Source organism: Chiloscyllium punctatum, chromosome 5 (genome assembly GCF_047496795.1).
Source record: "Chiloscyllium punctatum isolate Juve2018m chromosome 5, sChiPun1.3, whole genome shotgun sequence".
NCBI classification, from domain to species: Eukaryota; Metazoa; Chordata; class Chondrichthyes; order Orectolobiformes; family Hemiscylliidae; genus Chiloscyllium; species Chiloscyllium punctatum.
This window is the reverse complement of record NC_092743.1, coordinates 11,390,386-11,417,148: the sequence shown is the minus strand read 5'-3', so window position 1 is coordinate 11,417,148 and position 26,763 is coordinate 11,390,386. Positions and strand designations below refer to the sequence as shown.

The window sequence follows — 26,763 nt, the reverse complement described above, 5'->3', positions numbered from 1 at the left end:
CTGCAGATATTGCTATATCTTTATGGGAAAACTTATTAGAGTTCTGTTACTTTACTGTTAACCACGAAATCAGAGTCAGTGGTGGTCCTTTGGTTTGACAGAACAGTTTGGTGATGCCTTTGGAGAGGAACTGTAAAACGGGTAGTATCAGTGGAATGGAAAAGATCAAAATGGACTTCAAAGAAAGCAATGATGTCAAAGTCAATGATTAAGTTGGGGAGGTAAGTGGGTAGCAATGGGATAGGCAAGTAAAAGCAAAATGATGGACAGATGAGATGTTATAGTAGGGAACAGCTTAAATGTAGTGGCGTCTGGTATAAATCCAATCATCTGTTTTCCTAGTTCCTTTTGAAAAGTTAATTTAGAGCTAAGGTTGGAAAATCCTAACAGTATCACGTCACTCTCAGTTAGGACACCTACCAGTGAGTATACTCTACGTCAATGCAACTGTCAAAAACAGGATATTTAAAAGTGAAGTGAAATTCCACCTTTGTGGAACAAACTACACATCACTGCCTCATACTTGTTAATGCCCTCTTAATCTTTCAGAACTGGAAGTTCTGGATTATGAGAAATGAACACTTCCTTTCACAATATGCATCCAACAAAAATGACAGAATTAAAGGCAAAAGCTGTGAGAGACAGCAGAATGTTCATCACTTTCATACAGAAGCCATGACAAAATGCCAACATTGGATTGGAGTGAGGAAATATGACAGGTGTTATCGGGTTGCTGAAGATAGACTGCACTTTAAAAGACTTTGTTAATTAACCTCCTCAGATGCATTCTGAAGCACTTTCTATGGCAAGTAGAACTTGAACCCAAATCCTCTGGACTATAGGTATAGGCACTACCATTGGACCACAATACTCCATGTCAGCATTCAGTACTTAAAGAAATTCGAGGCAGTGCATCACTGACATTTTCTGGACTTGAATCATAAAAAGCTTGCTTTACTCAGAGCTATATTAATGTCTACTTCAAGGCACCTGCTGTTATTATTATCATTTAGTCCCCTGAAAGAGCCGTCAAAGAATAATTCAGCAAGCTCCGTTTTGTAATACCTGCGGGGACTTGTGTGAACGCCAGCTGTACTGATGGCTGTGCTGACTGGCCAATAGAATATTTTCATCAGTATCCACCTGGCCAAACCGCAATGTCTCCTGAGTGTCATTACACATCACAAAGTGGCTGAAGATCAACTCCTCTGCCTCTGGATGTTCATTCTGGAACAGAAAACATCAGTGTGCATTAGATCAAGCTAAAGATGTTTAGCAGCCGTCCGCCTAGTGGTAAATACCACAGCCTGAAAACCCAAGGATGTGAATACACTGGTTAATATTTCAGATGAGTGACAAAAGCTGGTTACTGTCTATGCCAGCATTTTAAATTCTCTATAGTACTTAATAAAACAGTTGTTTAAAAAAATTGGATCCTTCTGGAGGATTTGTGTCTCATCTAAATACTGATTTAGAACTTAAAGTTGGCAATGTCTCTGCAGCTTAATCTTTAATGGCTGCAAAAATATTTAGACAAAATACTAGCATTTCAGCTCAGCTTTCTACTTTTAAACTGCAAGAAAACTAAGATTTTCAAGGCTGACCAATTTGACTGAAGCAATACTGCCTGGGAAAAATGACTGGCATCAAAATACAAAACTTGGTATTATGAAACAAAAATTATTTGTAATATTTATATATTATAAAAGAAAATATTTTTAAAACGGAACATAGTACAAATACTTTTTCAGTGATTACATATAATTTGCATAATACAAGAATCACAGTTTTTATATAAACTGAACTACAGTGTTGCACATAAAGATTCAACAAAAAAAACTCTTTTGGAACTTGATTTTATAATTGAGTTCTCTGGCTAGGCTTTGTGCGACTCTTAAAATGAAGTCTACATGATCCAGTGCACCATGGTCACAGGAGCACAGGCCCACTTTGGGTCCTTGGGGTGTTGACCTGTCTTCCTCTCTTGACAGAGAAAAGAATGCACTTTCAAAACAAAAGAAGAAATTGAAATAGAGCTGCCCCATTAAATCAGAGCAGCCTCTCACCAGTGCCCAAATCCATATCAACCCATAAACAATGTTGCAGACAATCAGAACACACATTCATATCTTTTCCATATTAAACACTGTGATTTCCAGAAGTAATCCAATTCAGGCTTCACTTGAACATAAGTGATAAATCACAACAGCTTTTGTAGTTGTAAGTGAACAGGAACGGGGAGGTTAGATTGCTGCTCTGCTATCATTCCTACATAATCTGTTAGTTTTCGCATCATGTGAAATGCCAAAGTATTTCTGCACAGTGCAAGAAACATCCAAAAGGATTTCCTGCAACAAATATGAAATCTGGTGAATGACTGAAATTCAAACTGAAGGCATTTCCCGCAAGAGAAATTTGCAAATGCAATGCCCACTTGAGTACTTCTGATTCTAACACTCATGTTATCTTATGGGACTTAATCCATGTTTGGTACTTATGGAACTAAGAGATTTTAAGTACTGGTTTTGTCATCCGATATCAAGCTGCCACTGTCGGTCAGAAAGTTACATCAGAAATATCTGCATTGATATAGCACCTTTTACAGACCCTTTTATAATTAATGAAATGCAGTCACAGAATTGCAGAATTGTTATAACAAAGATGGGTGCCTTTTGATCCATTGTGTCTGCACTGGCTCACCAAATCGTTTTGATGTAAATAATTATCCAATGCCCTCGAGTGTCTCAAGTGAACCTATCTCAACCTTCCTTCCAGGCAGTACATTCCAGACACTGACTACTCACTGTGTGAAAAAGTGCTTCCTCATGTCACATTTGTTTCTTTTGCTCTTATATCTGTGCCCTCTTATTCTCGATCTATTCATGAGGGAACAGCTCTCTACCCCCCATCTACTCTGTTCTGCCCATCATGCTTTTGAAAACCTCATCTAATCTCCACTTTGCTGCCTTCTCTCTCAGGAAATCAGTCCCAACTTCTCCAAATTACTTTCACAACTGCCAGGACCATTCTCATAACCCTCTTCTGTACATCTTTCGTAAAGAGTGGTGTCCAAAACGGAACTCAATACTAAAGCTGAGGTTCCATATACAAGGGCCAACATAACCTCCTCATTCCCATACTCTATGCCCTTATAAATAAGATATTGTATATTTTATTAAGTACTTGACCTACTTGTCTGACCATGACTTGTTCATATATACACTCAGTTTGGTCTGTTCATGTGAAACCTTTAAAGTAGCATCCTTTATTTTACATTAACAATCTGACAACTTGGAAGATAACAATAACAGAATCTGTTTTCACCAAAGTTTATCAAGGGATGAAAATTGGCCAGAACATCTTCAATAACTCCCTTGTTCTTCTTTGACATAGAGCCATTGGATTGTTATGTCCACTTGACAGGGCAGACACGAACTCAATTTAACACCCTGCCACCTCTGTCAGCACAGCACCTGCCCTGAATTGAAGTGTCAGCTTATGTGTTCAGCTCAAGTCTCTGGAGTGGGACTGCAATAGATGCTTTGTCCTGGATGCCTGCTTCATGTCAATGTATTTCAGTACACCTCAGGCAACGCAGTTTCAAATAAAAATAAGGCATTTTAAAGAAAACAAACATTTCACACAGTTAATCCTCCAATATGATTGAGGTATTCTGAGGCTAATGAACACTAGAGGAACCTGAGTATCCTGACAATGAGGAATACAAGGCTATCATTTCATCTGATGAGTTTCCTTCTTTAAAAAGCTTATAATGAAAATGTTTGGAGCTTATTGCTTAAAGAGGTACTTTTATTAGATTAATTTTATTTTGATTGACAAGACCTTGGATAACCCTCTGTCATTTTAATTAAAAATGAAAAATATGCTGATTCGACATCTGAGATTGTGTTATCCAAGATCTCTAAATGATATGGGCATAGATGAATAATTAGAGTTGGGAAGCCAATCAGCCATGGTCTCACGAAATGGCAGAGCAAGCTCCAGTGGTACAGTGGCCTACCCCAGTCCCAGAGTCCCTAATGGTTAACTACAAAAAGCGCTGATTTCATTTAAACAATTTCACATGCTTCAACATACCTGTCTCCAAGCACGAACTGCTGTGTCCAGTGAATGAATTGCGTGCTGCCCCGCACTGATAAACACAGGGTCAACAAACACATTTCCGTCTATCAGCTGTTCCATAGGGCTGTTGCTAATGGCTAGTTGCCCATGAAAAATGAGGGGTTTTAAAATGCTGGTCATAGTTAGATTGCGGTACTCGAGCAGCTTGCAGTTGGTGATCGCAGAGAACTGGAGTTCTCGGCAGACAGGGCCATCGGACCATTGCCGCATGTAGACGTTTGGAGTTTTCAGAGAAACAATCATGTATTCTTGCTCTGCAGGTAGCTTTCTATCAGGGATGAATGTCTGAAGACAGCTGGGATGTGCTGTGGTATGAAATACATATTTCACACAAAGATTTTAGAAATTTCATGGATTGCATAAAGTAGTAACATTAAAACTATTCACCGATTTATAATAGATATTTAATCAGGTAGGTATATTGATAGTTAAAACTCTGAGGTAAAATAAAACCATTCTAATTTTGTCTATTTAATTGTAAAATTATTGTCCCAATTTGAATAGGAAGGATTAAAGTGATACCTTCAATAGTTTGTGATGGTTATTCCAAAGTTCAAAACAGAATGGGTTGAAAAATTAGAATGGATTTATCGAGAACTTCAAGCATTTTGAGAATTGTACAGGTCAAATAACCTGCTTTTGTGCTCTGAGATTCTGAGAAATTTAGATTTTCAGGAGTATTAACGACTAAAATCAGAAGAATCAGCGAAGTCGAACTACTACAAACAAAGGCATTGAAATTATATTCAGATTAAAGAGGGGAATTCCCAATACAATAGCAAAAGTGAATCACAGGCACACATCTTCAGCACTCAGAATGTATTTTCAAGTCCAAATGAAAGTTATCAATTTCTTTATTTAAAACTCACATTTCCATGAAAACAATTGTTTTAGCACAGAAACACCAGTCAGCCTAACTAGTATAAGATGGTGGTGCTGGAAAAGCACAGCAGGTCAGGCAGCATCTGAGGAGCAGGAGAATTGATGTTTCGGGCAAAACTCTTTAATGAGGAACCTGAATCATCGATTCCCCGCTCCTCAGATGCTTCCTGACCTGCTGTGCTTTTCCAGCACCACAGTCTCGACTCTGATCTCCAGTCCTCACTTTCTCAGAGTATAAGATGGTGTTTAAGCTCGACATAAGCCTACTTCGTCTCACCCTATCAATTAACCTACTAATCTCTTCTTCTTCAAGCCCTTATGTAACCCTTTCCTAAATGCACATGGAACTCTTTGATGTGAATTATTGTAAAACAATTGCATACCTTGTATTAGGTTGATTGTTTAATATATAACACTTAACACAAACTCTAATATATAGGATCAAATTAATTTGTATTAGTTAAATAAGCAATATATTTGAAAAAATCTCTCGTTCTCAGGTCATGGTATTTTACAGAAAACAATTCATGCTGTTTTTAATTCTTTGAATAAAATTAAAAATATGTTTTCAAGAAAGCACACTTATCTCTTTTTGTATTTAAGAAAAACGCTCTCAATATATTGTGACAGGTTTCCTCTGAATAAAACAGGACAGCTTTAGCTTAGAACTGAAAAGTTTTAAGTAACAAATTTGTTCAGTAATGTACCTTTACCGAGCTGATCCAGGTGATGGCAAAGGTGAACCTCAATTTGGGCAAATTGCAATGAGATGCCAAGAGAAGGCACAAACCACGGTGCAAAACATGAATCGACCCTGGTGCAGGCTGCCAATGCCATTGGAGACACAAGCTGATCACAGACACTTTGTGAGCCAGATTCACCATCACTGCTGACGAGAATACAAGAGAGAAAGAAATTTCACATTTATGCTGACATATTAGTGAAAGAAAGTACTTTCCAAATATTTGACAAATGAACTTGATGGATATATTATTTTATTAAAGATACATCTCAACAAACAAAGTTGTGCCAAAGGATTTTCACAGCACCAGGCTGAAAACTATCTGAAAATCTGCAATTTCCGAAGGCCATAGCCACTGGCAACGTATGCAAATAAAAATAAATTCAGTATTTTCTAGGCTAGTTGGATTCATATCTGGCATAAAGTGGTTGTTGGAGTTCAGGGCATCCTTGCAGGAGTTCCACAGGGTAATGTCCCAGACACAACCATCTTCAGCTGCTTTAACAATGACCTTTCCTCCATGATAAGGTCAGAAGTAGGGACATTCGTTAATGGTTGTACTGTGTTCAGCACCACTTGCGACTCCTCAGATACTAAAGCAACTCATGCCCAAATGCAGCAAGATGTGGGAAATATCCAAGTTTGGGTTGACAAGTGGCAAGTAACATTCATGCTACACAAGTGCCAGGTAATGACAATCTCCACAAGACAGCAGTTAACCATTATCCCTTCAAGTTCAATGGAATTACCATCTCTAAATACCTCTTTATCAACATCCTGGCGGTTACCATTGACCAGAAATTGAACTGGATAAGTTAGATAAACACAGTGGACACAAGAGCTAGTCAGAAATCAGGAATACTGCAGCAAGTAACTCACCTCCCAACTCCCCAAAGTCTGTCCATCACCCATAGTGCACATGTCAGAAGTGTGATAGTATAATCCATACTTATTGGACGAGTGCAGCTCTAACAATACTCAAGAAACCGAATACCATCCAAGATAAAGCAGCCTACCTGATTGACACTATATCTACATTCACTCCCCCACGATCAACATACATAGGCAGCAGTGTATACTATCTATAAGACGTACAGGTACTACAGAAATTCATCAAGGCACCTTAGACAGCACCTTGCAAACTCACCACTACCATCTAGAAGGACAAGACAGAGGAACACCACACTTGCAAATTCCTTTCCAAACCAGACACTATTCCAACTTGGAATTATATTGCTACTCCTTTAATATAACTGGATCAAAATCCCTTATTACATGGTCGGTCTACTTATACCGGTCTACAAATGGACTGCAGTGGTTCAAGGAGTCAGCTAACCACCATCTTCTTAAGGGAAATACCGATGGAGAACAAATGTTGATCTAACCAGTGAAGCCCACATCCTTTGAATGAATAATAATGAAAAGTGCAGGCAAATAACAGAGCTGTCTTGTAAAGGGATGGCAAGAAACAACAAACGGTACAAAAGAAAGTCGGATTGAGAGCTCAAAAATGAAGGCCACTCTGCAGAGCACTTAAGTAACAAAGTTTGGATGTGAAAATACCACAAAGGAGATTTCAAGAATTCTTCGCGATATTATCAAGAAGACATTTTAAGACAATGTTTAAATACGAGTTGTCTTTAATATACAGTATTAAAGCATAACACAGCAAAAACAAAATTGAAAGACACAAGAAATTTTGCAGATACTTTCCCACAACTAGGAGATCTGTGTTGGATGGAATTTACTAAGTGTACTGAGCTCAGGATGAAATACAACTAACATTGGCAATCAGTGAGTAGCTAAGAGTGAATTCAAGAATCTGGAACATTACAGAATGCTAAATAGAATGCTAAATTATATTGACAAAACAATACAGGAGAAGTTAATGGAAGCTATGGATAATTTTGTTCTCATTGACAAGTGTTGGTTCACACTCCAGCCACACCTCAATCTAACTAATGGTAATCCCTGTTTTCAAATCCCTCCATGGCCTCAACCCCCGAAATCTCTGGAACCTGAAATCTCTATAACCTTTTGAGACCATTGCACTCCTCCAATTCTGGCCTCACGCAAACTCCTCAGTTTAACTACCACTGCTGGTAATTGGGTCCTTTGTTACTGCAAGGATAAAACTCTGAAATTCTCTCACTAAACTTCTTCACCATGCTCGGTGTCTACTCTTTTTAGTCCCTTCTAAATTAACAATTCCTCTGAACAAACTTTTTGTTGCCTGTCTGAATATGTGACTCATTGTTAAATTTCATTTCATAACTCTCTTGTCAAGTGTCCATTACGTTAAAGGTGGTGCATATTGCATGTAGCGGTGAGTGATCTGGTCACTAAGTATTGTTACAATGGTTTTAAAAAATCAGGTTCTACAGATGTAGGAAATTTTTAATAAAAGATAGCGGGACCCTCAGCATATCAGGTAGGCATTTGTAGAGAGAGAAAAACAGAGTTTCAGGTTGATGGTGCTGATGAAAGGTCAAGACATGAAACATTAACTCTGCCCTTCTCTCACAACAGATGTTGTCTGATTTGCTGTGTTCTGAGCATTTGGTCTTTTTATTTCAATTATTGCATCCAGTCGTAGCCACACAGGTAGTAATATTGTGACAAGAATGGAGAGAAAAACCACAAGAATAGTTTGAGAGATAGAAGGAAAGAAAGACATGGAAAATGTAGATGTTCAGCCATAAATAATAGTTAATGGGTGGTATTGAGCATTTCAAGGGAACAGGAGTAGGTCAGTTAAGCCCCTCAAGTCTATTCTGTCATTTAATGAGATCATGGCTGATCTATGGCTTAATTCTGTATGTTGTCCTTTGTCCCATATCCCTTAATATCTTTGCTAAACAAAAAAAAATGCCAGATTTCAAATTAACTATTCTAGCATCCACTGACATTTGTGGAAGACAGTTTCAAACATCTTTGTTATCTGAAATAAGAGATAGTGGCAGTGTTATATAAATGTAGAGAAGTGATTCCTACCATCTCTCCTGAAAGCTCTAGCCCAAAGTTTTAGGTTATGCCTTCATGGTTGGGTACCATACTTAAAGTTTCAGGTGTAACACTTGTTTTTATCAATAACCTGCGCAGAAAAATGTAAACTCATAAAAACACATAATTAGACCTGGATTGAGCACAGGCACAAATGAAAGAAAGGCAAATTGAAGACAGAAGCCAAGAGGTCTACACAAAGTGGTCAATATGAAGAATGAATGTTTCGGCTCAATTAATAATTTACCGAGTGCTACGATGTGTGTAGCTGGTGGTTTGTTCCAGACTATTGAATCGTTAATAGCCTGAATAGCATTTTGTACTTTTACCTGTCTTATGATCATTATGGCACTTAGATTAAGCCCCAAAACTGCATTAAAAAATATATATATTATATATATCTAATATATACTTTTTTTTTTGAAATACAGAATTTAAGAATAATTTTCATTTAAGAAAGCATTTATGGATGACTTCACGCAATTGTATTTATTCCCTGGAGTTTATTAATATAAAAGTTGGCCAAACATTCCCTTCAAAAGTTGATTTGGAGTTTTGGTTGCAATTCAAAAACATAGTTTCAAACAGCTGAAAGTGGTGTGCAAGCTAAAGCTACTTGAGTGCTTGTTGGCGAGAAAATCAAGTTCATAAAATTCCAATCCTGACCTGGAAGTACCCTGTTACATACACTGATCATTCAAACATTCAGCACTGGGGTCCAGTCGCAGGTTGCAAAGGTACATGAAGTATGAGAAACATGACTTACAGAGCATACAAACTTCAATACTTACAGAACTACATCCAAAAAGGACAATAAATCAAGGGCAAAGTAGGTAGAGAGACAATCCATGGCTCCATTTAACTATTTGTAAAAGAAGGACAACATACATCCAGAGGTTTGCTTGTCTTGTACAGATGTTAAAAGTTTCCATTGTATCAATAGATCTAAGTACTGTAATCTAACAAAGGGGTCACTTAGCAACAGTTGAACATACAGGGAAATTCAATATGTCTAAGTTACTGCATTCTTTCAAAACACATTCCTGATCTCTTAAGCAGAAGTTATCTTTGCCAAGTCATCCTTCTTAATTTAAAACAGATAAAATGTTTTCTAATTCTGAAAATGGAGTTGTTATGCATAAAGCAGAAATTAATCCAGCATCACTCCAAAAGAAAGCATATTTGGCCAAAATTTGCTGCCAGAGTAATGATGTGGAGTTTACCAGTACTCACATTAATAATGCATCAATTATCCAGTAACTTGTGGCAAAGAAAAGAAACCCAATGAACTGCAAATTGCAGCATCGCAAATCATTGAATGACTTGTGTCGCTCCATGGGAACAGCTCTTCATTCTGACCCTCCCTGTGACTTTCAAGAAATTGCTGCATTTGCATGTTAGTTAACTATTACCTGTTGGTTCATTCAGGGAACCACCAAACTGTGTAGTTTCTTACCAACAGGTAGTAAATTGTTCTGATTGACAGTAAATGAGTTTCTACATTTCTTACTTTATCCTTCTCTGCCTTTATCCAAAGTTTATCTCCCTCTCATTATTTTTCTTCCTGCATTTGATTTGATTCTAGTTCTCTTAATTCTATTGTTAATCTTATTTCCTTCCTTGTCCAGAACGCCAGCATTTACTGCCTGGCTCTAAATGTCCCCGAGAAGGTGACGTTGAAATTCTGCAGTCTATGTGATGTCTGTACAGCCGGAGTGCTGTTAGGAAGGGAAATCCAGAAAACTCAGAGACCAGCAATAGCCATGTGTTACCATATTATGCTTCTGGTTACAACTGTGAAAGTGTTCTAAATTTCACTGAAAAAGGAAAATTCACTCAATCTAAATGATCACATGTAATAAAAACATGAAATGTTTAATATTTTATCTGTTTGGCCACTTCTAACAAAAATGAAATGATATCTTTATCCTTAGCATAATCAGCTGGTTCAGTAATAATACTTTACGGGCTACAGATGAGGTGGAGAGAGATGGCCCCAGGGAAAAGTAAGGATTACAGATTTTCTTCATCTCCAGATGAAGTGGAATGGTTTGAGTTTGTGTTCAGTAACTGCTGCAATTATATGGAATGCAATTTTCATGATTATTTCTTTCCTTTAGTCTATATTATCCTTTGGAATGTTGACCATGCCATGTAAAGAGTACTAACTTCTTGGTCCCAAGCCACATTAACCAGCTGAGTTTCCCATTTTCACACACTTTCATGGGAGTGGAGGGAAGGACATAAGATTTCCTTCTGAAATACAGTAGACATAGCCTGGTATACTCTTCTGAGATGTTCACAAGACTGCTTTACGCATACACACAGCACACAAGAAGGTCATTAACCTCATGGTGACCCACCAGCTCATTTGTCCCATTCCCCCTGCTCCTTCCCAGAAATTATTTTTTTCCTTGAATTAGCTCTTCGATTCCCTTTTGCTTCCAACTCCCTTACAGGCCATCCATTGAAGATCACAACAATTAACTCATTTTAAACTAAAATCCTTTTTTTACACCCCCGGTTCTTTTGATAACCAGCTAAAAGGTTTAGCCTCTGGTTACTGACTCTTCAGTCACTATCAGTTTATTTTTGCTTATCCAATAAAATTGTGCATGACTTTGAATTCCTTAACTCAAGCCCCTTTAACTTGCACTGTTCTAAGAGTAACAATGGCAGTTTCTTCAGTCTCACCAAATTACTGAGGCCCACACCCTTGGCACTGTTACAGGGAAACTTCTTCTGCAACCTTTTCCAAAGGCTTCATGCCCATTTTGCCTTGTACATGTCTACACTGTAAATACTCATTCTGCACATCAGTGGGACATCAGCTTTGTACGCGATGGTTTAAGAAGTATATTGAGGGAACAGGTTTCTAATCCCATTACAGATGTCTCCCTTTCTTCTGGTAATATGTTTACGCTAAAGTCTGTGGGGCACAGCAGAACGCAGTTTCGACCCAGAGATCATACGCTTGTTTATGTAGCAATGTTTGTAAAATGCCCTACAGCCAAGACTGATGTATCAGCTGAATTTACACAACTTGCAACATGATCCCAGCTTCTGTGGCCTGTCTCGCTCTATATTTAGCTCACATAGGGAGAGTATCAGCAAACATTCTCTTAACTGTTATTTGACTTCTCATATGGAGACAAAAGTACCTGCAATATTGAGGAAAATCAATTATTAGCCATCGTTTTGGCTGATCTGATATAAATATATTTGGAGAAATTATGCAAACTCATGCCAAATTTTCACATTTTATATTTTTACATAACAATTTTAAACTGTTAGATCTGGAATTTTAATCTAAAATTTCTGTATATGTCACTGAGTAGGTTTGCAGAATTATTGGGAAGCTATATTGAATTTATAATTAACTGACTTTAATGCCAATTGGTAAGGTAGAGCCCTAGTAAAACTGGAATCAATGAGAATTGAAGAGCTCTCTGCTGGTTGTGGTCATATCAAGCCCAAAGGAAGTTGGTTGTGGTTGTCAACTCCAGAACATCTCTGCAGGAATCCTCAGAGTGTCCTAGACCCTTCCATCTTCAGCTGTTTCATCAATGGCCTTCCCTCCATCATAAGATTAGAAGTGGGAATTTTCTTGATTATTGCACGACGTTTAGCACGATTCACCACTCCTGAAATACTGAAGCAGCCTGTGTCCAAAAATCACTCCTGGACAGTCATTAACATCAGTGAATACCCAGTAGCAACATTCAGGGGATTACCATTGATCGGAAACTGAAAAGTACAGCCACACAATTACTGTGGCTACAACAGCAAGTCAAAGGCTGAGGGTTCTGTGGCGAGTAACTCATCTTCTCAAAGTTGGCCATTATCTAAAAGGCACAAGTCATGGGCGTGATGAAGTATTCTCCACATGCCTGGATGAGTGCTGTTCCAACAATATTCAAGTCGTCAAAATATTGAAGCATTTTAAACATCGAGTGGCAGCTGGATTGGACCTTGAGCTGATGTTATTAGTCCCTCCCTACACCACCAGTAGCAGCTGTATGCACTGAGTACAGGATGCACTGCGCCAACTCACCAGACTCTTTCGACAATATCTCATAAACCTGAGCACTCAACCACCTAGAAGAACAGGGAGTAGGAACACTACCACCTACAAGTTCCTTTAATGTTCCTGAGTGAAGTATTGGAACTCTCTTCTGAAAAGTACTGTGAGTGCCCCTCACCCCGAGGATTGCAACAATTTAAGAAGACAGCTCACAAGCAACATCATCAGGTAATTAAGGGGGGGGGGGAAACAATAAATGCTGGCCCAGCCAATAATGCCTCCATCCCGTGAATTAATGAACAAAAGCATTTAGACAGATTGATTAAAATGAAGAAGACTCAATTGACATAAGGTCTCTTTCTGCACTGTATGATGCTGGAACAAGGAAAGCTAGTGTTTTGTGAAGTCATCAAGGTATGAGGTAGCAGTGCTGGGAAATAACCCCTTTCTATACTTTCTTTTAGACTATACAAGTCTAAAATAACAAGAAGCATTTTCAGGGTCGGGTACATTAATAGTCAGGTGCAAAATCTTAGACATTGAGGGAAGATTTCCTCCAAACCTTAACATAATCATAAAACAGTTTATCATTATTTACAATTTAGATCAATTAATAGGTTATCTTCCATAAGATAATAAGATATAGAACTTATGGTATTTATAATGCCGAGGTTGAGTTGGGCGGCACAGTGGTTAGCACTGTTGCCTTGCAGCACCAGGGTCTCAGGTTCGAATCCAGCCTCGAGTGACTGTGTGGAGTTTGCACATTTGCCCCGTGTCTGCGTGCCTTTCCTCCAGGTGCTCCAGTTTACTCCCACAGTCCAAAGATGTGCAGGTTAGGTGAATTGGTCATGCTAAATTGCCCATAGAGTTAAGTGCATTAGTCAGAGGGAAATGGGTCTGGGTGGGTTACACTTTGGAAGGTCGGGTGTGGACTAGTTGAGCCGAAGGGCCTGTTTCCACACTGTAGGGAATCTAATCTAATTTAGAAACAGAATTAGGCCATTTGGCCCATCAAGTCTTCTCCATCATTCAATCATGGATGCTATGTTTCTCACCTCCCCATTCTCCTACCTTCTTCCCTTAACCCTTGATCCCCATACCAGTCAAGAATCTATCTATCTCTGCCTTAGATTCACTCAATGACTTGGCCTCCACAGCTCTGTACAGCAATTAATTCCACAGATTAACCACCTTCTGGCTGAAGAAATTCCTCCTCATCTTAGTTCTAAAAGGTCATCCCTTCACTCTGAGGCTGTGCCCTCGGTTCTTGCCTCTCCTACTAGTGGAAACATCTTCTCCATGTCCACTCTAACCAAACCTCTAAATATTCTCCAAGTTTCATTGCGATCCCCCTCATCCTTCTTAACTCCACTGAATACAGATCCAGAATCCTCAACCGCTCCTCACATGACAACTCCTTCATCACTTGGACCATTCTTCTAAACTCCGCAGAATGTCCTCCGATATCAGCACATTCTTCCTCAGGTATGGGATCCAAAACTGCTCATAATATTTTAAATGAGGTCTGACCACAGCCTTTTACATCCTCAACAGTACATCTCTGCTCTTGTACTCTAGCCCTCACGAAATGAATGCTAACGTTGCATTTGCTTTCCTCACTGCCAAATGAATCTGCATGTTAACCTTAAGACAATTCTGAACTAGGACTCCCAAGTAGTCTTTATGCTTTAGAATTCCAAAGCCTTTCCCATTTAGAAAATAGACTATCCCTCTATTTTTCCTACCAAGTTGCTTAATCTCACACTCTCCCACATTGTATTCCAACTGTCCCTTCTTGGCTCACTCTCCTAGTCTGTCCAAGTCCTTCTGTAGTCTCCCTATTTCCTCAATACTATCTGACCTTCCACCTATTTTTGCGTCATTTGAAATGCCCTCAGTTCTTTCCTCTAGATCATTCATGTATAATATGAATGGTTGTGGTCCCAACAGAGACTTCTTCGGAACTCCACTCATCACCAGACGACATTTGAAAGAAGACCTCTTTATCCCACTCTCTGCCTTCTGCCAGCTAGCCAATCCAATATTCATGTCAGTACCTTGACCCAGTACCATGGATTTTCATGGTATTGAGCTGCCTCTTGTGTGCCACCTTGTCAAAAGCCCTCTGGAAATACAAACAGATCCTGTCCCTTGTCTAACTTTTTTGTTACCTCCTCAAAGAATTCCAACAGGTTTGTCACACATGACCTCCCCTTGACGAAGCCACGCGAACTCGGCCCTATTTTACTATCCATTTTCAAGTACTTGGAGAAAGTGAGGACTGCAGATGCCGGAGATCAGAGTCCTTTTAGTCTATGCAATAACAAGAAGCATTTTCAGGGTCAGGTACTTTAATAGTCAGGTGCAAAATCTTAGACATTGAGGGAAGCTTTCCTCCAAACTGCAACATAATCATAAAACAGTTTATCATTATTCACAATTTAGATCAGTTAATAGATTATCTTCCATAAGACGATAAGATATAGAAGCAGAATTAGGCCATTTGGCCCATCAAGTCTGCTCCACCATTCAATTATGGCTAATATGTTTCTCAACTCCATTCTCTTACCTTCTCCCCATAACCCTTGATCCCCACACCAGTCAAGAATCTATTCATCTCTGCCTTAAGTTCACTCAATGACTTGGCCTCCACAGCTCTGTGCAGCAATTAATTCCACAGATTAACCACCTTCTGGCTGAAGAAATTCCTCCTCATCTCAGTTCTGAAGAGTGGCTGGAAAAGCACAGCCAGTCAGGCAGCATCCGAGGAGCAGAAGCTCTTCATCAGGAATGGCTTCATCGTCATTCCTGATGAAGGGCTTATGCCTGACATGTCGACTCTCCTGCTCCTCAGATGCCGCCTGACCGGCTGTGCTTTTCCAGTGCCACACTCTTTGATTTCCAAGTACTTCCCAATCTCATCCTTAAGAAAGAACTTCAAATAGCCACGTTCACCGGCCTACAGCTTCCTGTCTTCTACTCACCCACGCCCCCATTTAAACAGGGGGGTGTTACATTAGCTTCTTCATTCACTTGGACCTTTGCCTAAGTCTTCTCAATAATCACTTCAGTTCCAGGTTACAGGTGGTTTTAGTGCGTAGGAGTTTGTATGCAGGCATTCTCAAAAACAATTGAGGCAGCCTGAACTCATCTCAAGATTGACTCCTGCAATAACAATTTGCAAAATAGCTGCTCCTCCAAAGCAAAATATCTCAAGGTGCTTCACAGAATCATTAACAGACAGTATCTGACACTTAGCATTATATTACAGTTGTTAGGATGGAGCTCAGTGGCTTCACAATAGTTAAAGATACAGTTACCAATAAAGAAGGAGCTGCACTGGGTTCTTATAAGGCCAGAGGGTTTTATAGGGTGGGAGGTGAAAAATCCAGAGAGTGATGAGAACACAAGAATTTTAAATGTACATACAGAAGCCAATCTAGGTTGCTGTGAGTAGTGATGGGTGGATGGGACTTGCTGTAAGGTCAGATACAAGCATCAGAATTTTGGATCATAACCTTCAAACACCAAGAATTTCACTCCATTCATAATTTAGTCTTGGATGGCAAATCAAGGACAAAAACTCAAAACAGTGCTCTCCTTACATGATTCCATTATCAGCCCAATCCACAGGCAGTTGTCAAAACAGTGTTAGCTCACCTCAGTTCTTCTGTAACTTCTTGGTTACTATTGAGAACGATTCGCCACAGGTCAGAAGCTATGAGCTCCTTTTGGTCATTAGCCAAAGTAACGTTAGGAAGCTGCAGTTCACAAGCTTTGCTCTCGGACAGGCTAAATTCACGATAATCCACAAATAGTTGTTGAAGCTCATCCCAATATTGCAGGCTGCAGGGCACCTGTTCAAAATTAACCATGCAAGAATTAGTCTTTACAAAATGAGTCTCCAATGGGCTGCAATCAGTTCTGGTGTTTGTGTGTGAGAGACCCTTACAATCAGTAGATGAGTTGAACATTACACTTACCTGATAAAAGCTGGACAGGCTTTAAACCCTAGACCATAGTGTGACCACTGTGATAAGATCAAAGGATGTATGAGCATAAGTCAGCCATTCAGCCCACCAAGTCTGCTCCATCATTCAATGAGATCATAGTTAATCTGATAATTTTCAACTTCATTTTCCTGCCTTTTCCTCATTACTCTTGATGCATTAAGTTATGAAGAACAATCTGTCTATCGCAGCCTTGAATATAGTTAACTATCCAGCCTTGACAGCCCTCTGCAGCAAAGAGTTGCACAGATACACTATCCTCGGGAAGAAGAAATTCCTCCTTGTCTCTGTATTAAATGGATAACTAGGAGAAAGTGAGAACTGCAGATGCTGGAGATCATACTCGAGAGGGTGGTACCAGAAAAACACACAACAGGTTAGACAGCATCCAAGGAGCAGGAGAATCAATGTTTCAGGCATAAGCTCTTCAATCAGGAATGATAATGAAGCCATTCCTGATGAAGGGCTTATGCCCGAAATGTCGACTCTCCTGCTCCTCGGATGCTGTCTGACCCATTGTGCTTTTCCAGCACCACACTCGCGACTCTGATGGACAACCCCTTATTCTGAGATTATGCCCTCTGTTCCTAGATTCTCTCACAAGGGAAAACAACCTTTCTGCACCTATATCCTTAAGTCCCTAAAGATCTTCTATATTTCACTAAAGTCACCTCTCATTCTTCTAAATTCCAATCAGTACAGACTTAACTTACTCAACTCTTTGTCATGACACAGTCCCTGATTTATACATATTTTAACATCACTTAGTATGAATTTTTGAATCTTGAATTAGTGGCATATGAGTTTAGTGTGTGTCTGAAAGTGTTTAATGATCAACCCTTGTAGCTATTACTATTGTCACAATGATTTATTTTTAAAACCGGTCCAAGAGAGATCATTCAGAGAGACTTACTGAAATTTGCTTACCCCAGGAGGTTTGCATTAAGTTTACAGTTCAGAATATTAGGGGTGGATCTTTTTTGTTTGGTTAGGAAAACACCCTTGTTTTGGGAAAAAAAGGCATTTTAGTTTTCAATTTGGGCTGTTTACCAAAGTCTTGGCTGCAGCTGGATGTTTAAAACAGTTGCTCCTGAGAAAGAGAGATAATTTAGAGATGTTAAGAGAAAAGTTACTTCAGTGTGAGGAGCTTAGTTTAAAGATTTCCAACCAGAAGTATTTGGTTAAAACCTGAAGAGATTGTTTGAGGCTGAGAAAGTTGAAGCACAGTTGGATGCAGTCTCCAGGAAGACGTGTTAAGATTCTGAACACTAGGAACCAAAAATATAGCAAAATTATGTCATTTAAATGTGAAAGAAATGAAAATTCAGTCTGGTATGACTGCTGTAATGAAACGCTTTGGAGATCAATAGGACTGTATTTTACCATGCATTTTGAAATCGTTATACTTGTGAATTGTGTAATTATTTGATGTATTCATTTTATCTTCATTTCATTTGTGTAATACATTTCTGTCTCATTGTTAAACCCAAACCTAAGGCATTGCAATTTGCATTTTGGTGAAAAACATCCTTAAAGTCAAACATATTTTAAAAATCTATCAAGCTGGAATTGCAGTGTATGATCTGACTACTCCAGAAATATCATCTGGGATCATCATACGTAGGCTAATCAGCAAAGATCACAGGATTCTCACCCTGTGCTACGGCCTGAAAAGAACATTAAAAAACTTGCTCGTGCCACTCACACTGTTTTGAAAGTGCTTCTAAACCAGAAGTCAAGACTCTTAACAAAATAAGAAAGAAGAATTTAAAGGTAAAAGTTAGATAGGAAGCATTGCTTAGGTCAGAGAAGCACATGAGAGGAACTTAGATAAGCACATAATGGAGATAGAATTAAAATGGTATGTTGCTAGGGCAAAATGAAATAGGAGTGAGGAAACTCATCTACAGCATGAATACTGACACACAGCCCTTGAGCTGAATTGCTTGCTTTCCGGTACAAGTTCTATAGACCAAATGTAATGCTGACATGCTTCCTGCCTTAGCGGGGATAAGTCCAGCAATTAATATCTAATTGTCTTGGGAAAAAAATACTTTTTAGTTTTTAGTTTGGGCTGTTTACCAAAGTCTTGGCTGCAGCTGGATGTTTAAAACAGTTGCTCCTGAGAAAGAGGAATACTAGAGTTTAACTAGTGACTGCAAAAGACCAAACCAAGTGCCCAGTCCGGCACATATTCCTGCAGAGGCTAGTGGTAGGAAGGTCCCTCCTTAATGGAGGCATTTGTCCTATCTGATTCTCCCAAATTCATGTCACCACAAACATCCTTGTAGTACAATTGGAGTATTAGAGTACTGCTGGCCTCTGATTGACCACCAGCTCTCTAACATGAGTCTTTCAGTCACAGCAGCTGTGTCACAACACAGCAAAATAAGTTGAATATTGATCGGTAAATTATTCCAAGGTGTCCATGAGAGATGATAAAGAGTGAGAATCTTTTTTTCTGGTCAGCCAGAACTATGATGATAGCAACAGAGCAATTGCCTCCCAATACTAAAACGATCCAAGTGCTGGTTCTTGCCATGGGCAAGAGTCATCACCATTTGAATGGACGACCAAAGGAAGATAGAAATCCAGCCCTTTGTAATTAGGACAAGCAAATTAGGTTGTGTTAGAAAGATAAAAAGACAAAATGATGCAAGAGCCAGCAGAAAAAAAAGAGGACATATTTGATGATGTAAAACATGTAAAACCTGATTGGTTACACCTTTCGCACCTTACCTGTGACACAGCCCACCTGTTACCCACCCCTGCCCATTACCCACACTCCTGCTAGTGCACCCACCTGTTACAAATGCCATTCTCTACATGCTGCTCCCACTATACACTTCATTTGTCATACACTCCACCAGCTATCTAATACCTGTTTATTATAATCCTCCCAACCCCATACCACCAATAAGGTTCTGTCTGCTGTATGCTGCATCCACTTTGAATCCCACTCAGAGTTCCCTCAGAATGCACCCCTCACATTATATTCCTGACTGGTATTTCTGTTCATTATGTATAAATTGGGTAGTTGATCCAATATCATTGAGTTTTCTGCCAATTCCCAAAGTTAGAACGACTCTGCAAGCATTTAAGATTTATATCAAATTGTATTTTGAAGGTAGATTTTAGTATCATGGGCTTAACGTTACAGCAGTAAAAGTAGCCCTGACAGTAGAGCAGATTTATGATTCCAATATTAGTGTCTGATTCAACACAGCAGTATTTGATCTGTAAACACGAGAAAATAGTCAGACCATGGAGACCATTATTTCTCCAGAGCTGACAGCCAACTATGAGCTAACAGATTGATTTAAAAGGTTGCACAGGCTACATGCAACAAAATAAAGCTCCTCCAGTTTCATGACAAAACGTTTGTATATCAGTAAGTTGTCCATTTTTCAAAACTACTATATTCAGGTTAAAAAGTGTCCCTGTAGATACCGGGCATCACTACACTGTGCCAAAATAAAAGTTTGAATTTCATAGTGGTTTTTACAACCTCAGGACATCCTAAACTACTTTGTAGCCAATGCTGCTGAAGTGTAGCCATTGCTCCAATATATAATGAGCTGGTAATCAGGTTTTGTACTGTAGATTAAGGAATAAACATTTCCCAGGACACTGTGAAGGACTAACCTGCTCTCCTTCAAAATAGATTTGCAAATTTTAAAGGGAGGGTGGGACCTCATTTTGGAAAGGATGCATCGGAAACTGGGGTAGTACGTTTGCCTTTTAAGCAAAAATTGGGTCTGTATGCACTGGGAGTTGAGAAAAATGAGGGGGTAGCTCATTGAAACGCATCAAATTCTGACAGGGCTGTCCAGTCTGGATTCCCCTGGTCATGGAGGCCCAGAACAAGGGGTCATGGTCTCAGCTTACACTGTTGGCTATTTTGGACTGAGCTGAGGAGAAATCTCTTCATTTAGGTGAAGGAGGTATGGAAAACTCTATCACAGAAGGTCGTGGAGGCCAAGTCAGTGAATACGCTTAAGGTACAAGCAGTTGGTGTCAAGGGATATGGCATTGTGGTACAGGATCAGCCATGATCAGGTTGAATGACAAGGCAGGCTTGCTGGGCTGAATAACCTATTCCTGTTCTTACTTTCTGCATTTCCACGATATTGTGCAGCAGTCTCTTAGTTGAGCTTTAGAAAGTCAACTTAGATTTCTGTGATCAATCTCCAGAGTGGGACTTGCTCCCACAATCCTTTGATCTAACATGCGTATGAACCACGGCTGATCTTCAAAACTGGTCTTGAAAATAACCTAAATACTGCACTGAAATTCTGCTGAAATGATGACCTCACTGACTGAATTGCAAGTACATCTAAGATGAGCTCTCGATCACACATCTACTACCTCAGCAGAAATGTCTACTTATTCTGTAACATAGTCCAGAGTTTTTGTCCCTCCCTCAGAACATCTTGGTGCTGAATCCCTCATCCATGCTTTCATTATCTCTCGGCTTGGCTGGCTCTCTGCTCTCTTAAACAACCTCCCAGTCCCTATCCTCCCACATCAAGCTCCAAGTTCTGGAATTTCTTTCCTAAATCACCTTGTTTCCACCTCACTTCCTCCATTGAGACACTTTGAAAAATAATCCATTTGCTGAAGCCTGTACTATTATCTCATGTGACTGGTGTCAAATTTTGTTTCTTCATGTTCCTCTGCTACTTTAGAGGCACTTTACAAATACAAGGTGTTGGTATCCTCAATTTTAAATTACTTGCCATCAACGTGTCTCAGCCCATTTCTTCTCTTGCTCTTCCCTCCCAAAACAAAGTTAAAAATTAGGCAACACCAGGTTATAGTCCAACAGGTTTAATTGGAGCACTAGTTTTCGGAACGCTGCTCCTTCATCAGGTGGTTCACAACCACCTGATGAAGGAGAGACGCTCCGAAAGCTAGTGTGTTTTCAATTAAACCTGTTGGACTATAACCTGGTGTTGTGTAAGTTTTAAACTTTGTACACCCCAGTCCAACAGCGGCATCTCCAAATCGTGACTCCCAAAACAAGGCAAACGAACAACATTTTGAGTTTCCTTAGCTTCCATATTTTCACAACTGTATGTTTTTCCATTTTAACAATGCATTTGTTTGTTTGTAAAATTCTCAGTTCACGACCACAGAATCGTGTCACCAACCAGCCTTCCACTATCAGACTGTCCATTGGATTTCTATAGTCTTTGGTTTAAGAGCATCTCAAAGGGTTTCTCACTTATTTTCTCTTAAACAACATGGAAAATCTAACTTCAAAGTCAAAAGAAAATTTGGGACCCGGAAGCAGTATCATGGAATCACAAACCAGAGGAGGTGGCCATTCATTCCACCCTCTCTGAGCTTTCCCAGGTAAGCCATGCCAAATACTTCCTCCTTCTTTCAACCTGTAGCACACTTCAGCTTAGCAGTTTCACAGAAGTGAGGTTAGAGATCAAGCCAATACTTCTGTTTGCAAGTATAGGTTTGTAGTGCTTCAGAAAAGTGCAGCAGGAACTTCCACCCTCATCCTGGGTTGAATTATTTAACTAGATGCAAATACCAAGTTTTCCGAATGGACATGAAACCACATGGCTGAGGTGCAGGAACTCATGATTTTAAAAATGTAAATGCAATCCACTCTTGGGAAAGACGCAAATAGTGCTCCACAGGAAAAACTTTGCCCAGTGTTGTAGTATTGACTTTTGTTAAGAAGACACAGCTGCAACATTTTCACCTGTGTTGCCCCACAAGTATTGTGGAATACTGCACTGCATCAAAATTGTCTTCCTGTCCGGAAAGCCAGGCATGTATAAACACTGCACTCAACTTAACATTTATTTTCCCTTTGGTATTGGGAAATGGTAATTTTAGAGCCCTGGGAAATTTGCACTAAATTTCTAAGGAAACATGAAAAAAAATCTGCTTTTAAACAAAAAGCAACACTAACTTTCACAACTATTTAATTTTACATCAGACTTTAATCCGTCAGTCTCATTAAGAACAAAATCTTTCCATGAAAATGAATGGCACAAATTCTGGACCAAATTGAACTATGTACCGCCTTCATTTATTTTCTCATCCTTGGTAAATGTTATAAAGATGCTTTTAATTTTACAAATAAAGCAGGGCGAAACATTGCTTTTACATAGCAATTTGCACAACCACCAGACATTTCTAAGCACCTCGCAGCCAATGAAGTTTTGAAGTCTAGTCTCTGTTGGAGTGTCAAAAGCATAACACCCAACCTACAGACAGCAAACTCCCACAAACAACAATCAGCTAGTCCAGAGATCATTTGTAGGGATGTTACTGAAGGAAAAATATGAGGTTGGACAACTCCTCCACCCTTCTTTGGAATAGTACCATGGATCGTTTTCATCTGTCCAGGCAGGCAAGAGTCTTGCTTGAACATTTTATATGACAGCACAATGCTTCCCCCTGTACTACATTGGGGTCTTGAGTTTTGTGCTCGAGGAACGGAATGGGATTGAGCTCTGAACCTTGAAACAAGGGCAAGTGGTCTACAAACCAAGTCACTGCTGACAAAAGTGAAGCAAACTGATGAGCAACAAGCAAAAAGTGCAGATTAGATTTTGTGATGTCACAAGCGACAATGGATTTGATAAAAAGTGAAAAGATTACCTCAGAGCACAATGAGATCATTGATCAGATGGGCCAATGGGGGAGTAGCAAATGGCGTTTAATTTAGATAAATGTGAAGTGCTGCATTTTGGTAGGCAAATCAGGGCAGGATCTATATAATTAATGGTAACGTCCTAGGGAGTGTTGGGGTGCAGGTTCATAGTTCCTTGAAAGCGGAGTCGCAGGTTGACAGGATAGTGAAGAAGGCATTTGGTACACTTGCCTTTAGTGATCAGTGCATTGAATACAGTAGTTACAATGTCATGTTGCAGCTGTACCGGGATGCGACCATTCGCCACAGCATGTTCGCTGCCGCCAATTAGCCACTGTCCTTTCACCGCCGAGGACGCTTAGCCACTGCCCATTGGCCACTGAAGACGATTCGCCACCACAAGTATTTGTAACTCATTTTTATATATAAACCAATAAAATGATATTTATTTTACCTCTTTTTTTAGTATGTACTTGAATAAATAAAGGGGACTGAGAAGTATGAAAGAACAGGCGGAAGGGAAAACAATCACTACATATATTCATTTCTGGTGGTGAGTAGTCTCCAGAGGTCAAACGACCCCAGTGGAGAAACGCTGGTGGCGAACCGGCAGTGGCTAATCAGTGGCGGCAAAATGTGCCATGGCGAATCGTCACCAATCCAGCTGTACAGGTATTGGTTAGGCTATTTTTGGAATACTGCATTCAATCCCGGTCTCCCTCCTAGAGGAAGGGCGTTGTGAAATTTGAAAGAGTTCAGAAAAGATTTATACGGATGTTGTCGGGGTTGGAGGGCTTGAGTTATAGTGAGAGGCTGAATAGGTTGAGGTTATTCTCCCTGGAGCATCAGAGGCTGAGGAATGATCTTATAGAGGTTTATAAAATCATGAGGTGCATGGATAGGGTGAATAGACAAAGTATTTTCCCCAGAGTAGGCAAGTCCAAAGCTAGAGGGCATAGTTTTAAGGTAAGAGGGAAAAGATTTAAAAAGGACCTGAGAGGCGATTTTTTCACACAGAGGGTAGTGCATGTATGGCATGAGCTGCCAGAGGAAGTGGTGGAGGCTGGTACAATTACAACATTTAAAAGGCATCTGGATGGTATATGAACAGGAAGGGTTTAGAGGGATATGGGTCAAATGCTGCAAATAGGAAAAGATTAATTTAGAATATTTGGTTGGCATGGACAAGTTGGACTGAAAGGTCTGTTTCTGTGCTGTACATCTTTACGACTCTAACTTTGTCAGACCTTATCACGATTTGTGCTCTTTAGTGAAAGACTAAAAATTGTGTGATCCGACTTGTTAAAAAAAATTACTTTGCAGTGAGTAACAAATACTAATGAATAAAAGTGCAAGCAAGATATAGCAGAAGCTGAAAATCCAAAATAAGAGAGAAATAAAGTTAACATTTCAGACAACTATGACTTTTTCAGAACGATAAATTAAAACATCTCTAACAGACCTGCAGGACATCTCCAAGGTCCGCTGTGCTGATGTCTGGATCTTCGGTTGTGTTAAAAGGCACTGGATTAATTCTAACAAGAGTGAGGACACGTGGCTCTGGGTATCTCCACATCATCATCCCTGGACGATCATCAGTCTCATTGTAAAAAACCACTTCAAAAACACTTGGCACTTTTTGTATATCTGCAAATATAAAAACAATAGACCAGGCTAATATGTAGAAGCTCATACAATGCTCACTGCACATGTTGAATATATGATGTTGGTGTTGGACTGGGATGGACAAAGTCAGAAGTCACATAACACCAGGTTATGGTCCAACAGGTTTATTTAAAATCATAAGCTTTCGGAGTGCTGCTCCTTCATCGGGTGAGGTGAAAGGAGGTGTACAGGCACAGAATATATAGGCGGGAAGATAATGAAAAGATAATTTCAGATAATTAAGAGTTTCAAACAGTTAAGTACATAGTGAATATAGGTAAGAATTCAAAGACTTGTTATTTGTGTCCTATGTTAGACATTTTCTGGAAGCATGAGGCAAGTTCCATAAATGAGCAAATTATATCCAGCTCTGTTTTCATTGCTCTTCCTGACAATTGCTGCACCACTAAATTGACATAAACTGCATGCATTAGAATTCCCTCCAACTGAAAGACCAACATTTCCACAGTGGTGAAAGAATGGTCCTCTGCTGCTGACTGTACCTTCCTTACTGGTTTTATCAGGCCAAATTAACCTCAAAGTTCTATCCAATGTTCCCATATCCTGTCCCATGTCCACCATTGTAACTGACCTTAACTGGATCCCTGACCTCAAAAGTATCAAATTTAAAGGTTTCCACCACAACTAAAAATCCCTCCAGGACTTTGCTCAAGTTTATCTCCAGCAAACTTCTCCTGTTTTGCGCCTTTTCCAATATAACATCATCAAAATCTCCAAATATCTTGACCCTCTTTTTAAAATTTCTGCTCACATATTTTTCCCCTGCTGCACCCCTTCAAAGTCTTCTAAGAACCTCTACCTTTATCAATATTTTGCAGCAATTCTCCAAATCCTTTGCTCAGTGTCTATTCATTCCTCCTTTATTGCATTTTGGATTCAGATATCTTAATGCAAATCCCATACAATAACTGTAAATTATTTCTTCACATGATGGTGTCAACAAGTGCAAATTATAACACTAGGGTCCAGCTTATTGTGCAGACTGTCATATTTTGAAGGTAAAGAAAAATAAAGGATGAACTTTAAATTGGAGAACAAACTAAATAATGACAAAAAAAATTGATAATTTTCCAGAAAATACATGACACTTTGAGTGCCACACATTGATTCCTTCAATTTTCTATATTCTCAAACCAGAATCATCATTATGAGGGTGTCATGAAGTGAACATAAATTCTTTAAATCCAAGAGCAGCAAGCAAATAACAGAATGGAGTAGTACAAGACAGCAGAAGACATGAGGAGCACAAGATGGGAGCAGTGTGAGGAAAATGAAATATGTTCCAGGAAGTTTTTTTTAAAATTTACGCATGGAATTTAGCATTCCTGGTTATTATTCTTAATTTTCTCCTGGAAGATGGTAGAGGCCATTCTGAAGATTAGGAATTGGCAGGTAGCCCATGAGTCTTTGAGGGCTATAAACTTCTCATACAGGTAGTCAACATTGGAGACTGATGGGAGTGACACTGACCTGAAGGTGTACCTGGCACCGATAGTAAAAAGAATGCACAGAAGGGAACATGCTGCTGTATATGAGATTTAATTGTTAGTGGGGTGGATAGCATTTCTGTAAGTATTATTGGCATGCAGCTCCCTTTATGTCAGGGTAAAGGAGAGATTGAAGAACATTATGATAGGAGGAGGAGTGA

The 26,763-nt window shown here is 39.4% G+C and overlaps 1 protein-coding gene across 4 annotated transcripts in view; it reads right to left on the bottom strand.

Annotated features, from left to right (window-relative positions):
• Nucleotides 1-26,763, bottom strand: part of LOC140476882 (intermembrane lipid transfer protein VPS13B-like) — a 957,534-nt gene that overhangs the window by 104,747 nt on the left and 826,024 nt on the right. For 2 of the 4 annotated variants that reach the window (XM_072569770.1, XM_072569768.1), the window contains exons 39-43: nt 24,892-25,076; nt 16,458-16,654; nt 5,733-5,914; nt 4,099-4,448; nt 1,066-1,227 (exon numbers count right to left, since the gene is read on the bottom strand). In XM_072569770.1, coding sequence (XP_072425871.1) covers nt 1,066-1,227; nt 4,099-4,448; nt 5,733-5,914; nt 16,458-16,654; nt 24,892-25,076 — 1,076 coding nt within the window. Of the gene's footprint in view, nt 1-1,065; nt 1,228-4,098; nt 4,449-5,732; nt 5,915-8,764; nt 8,862-16,457; nt 16,655-24,891; nt 25,077-26,763 lie in introns of those variants that run through there. The other 2 variants (XM_072569769.1, XM_072569771.1) reach the window with 2 other exon arrangements.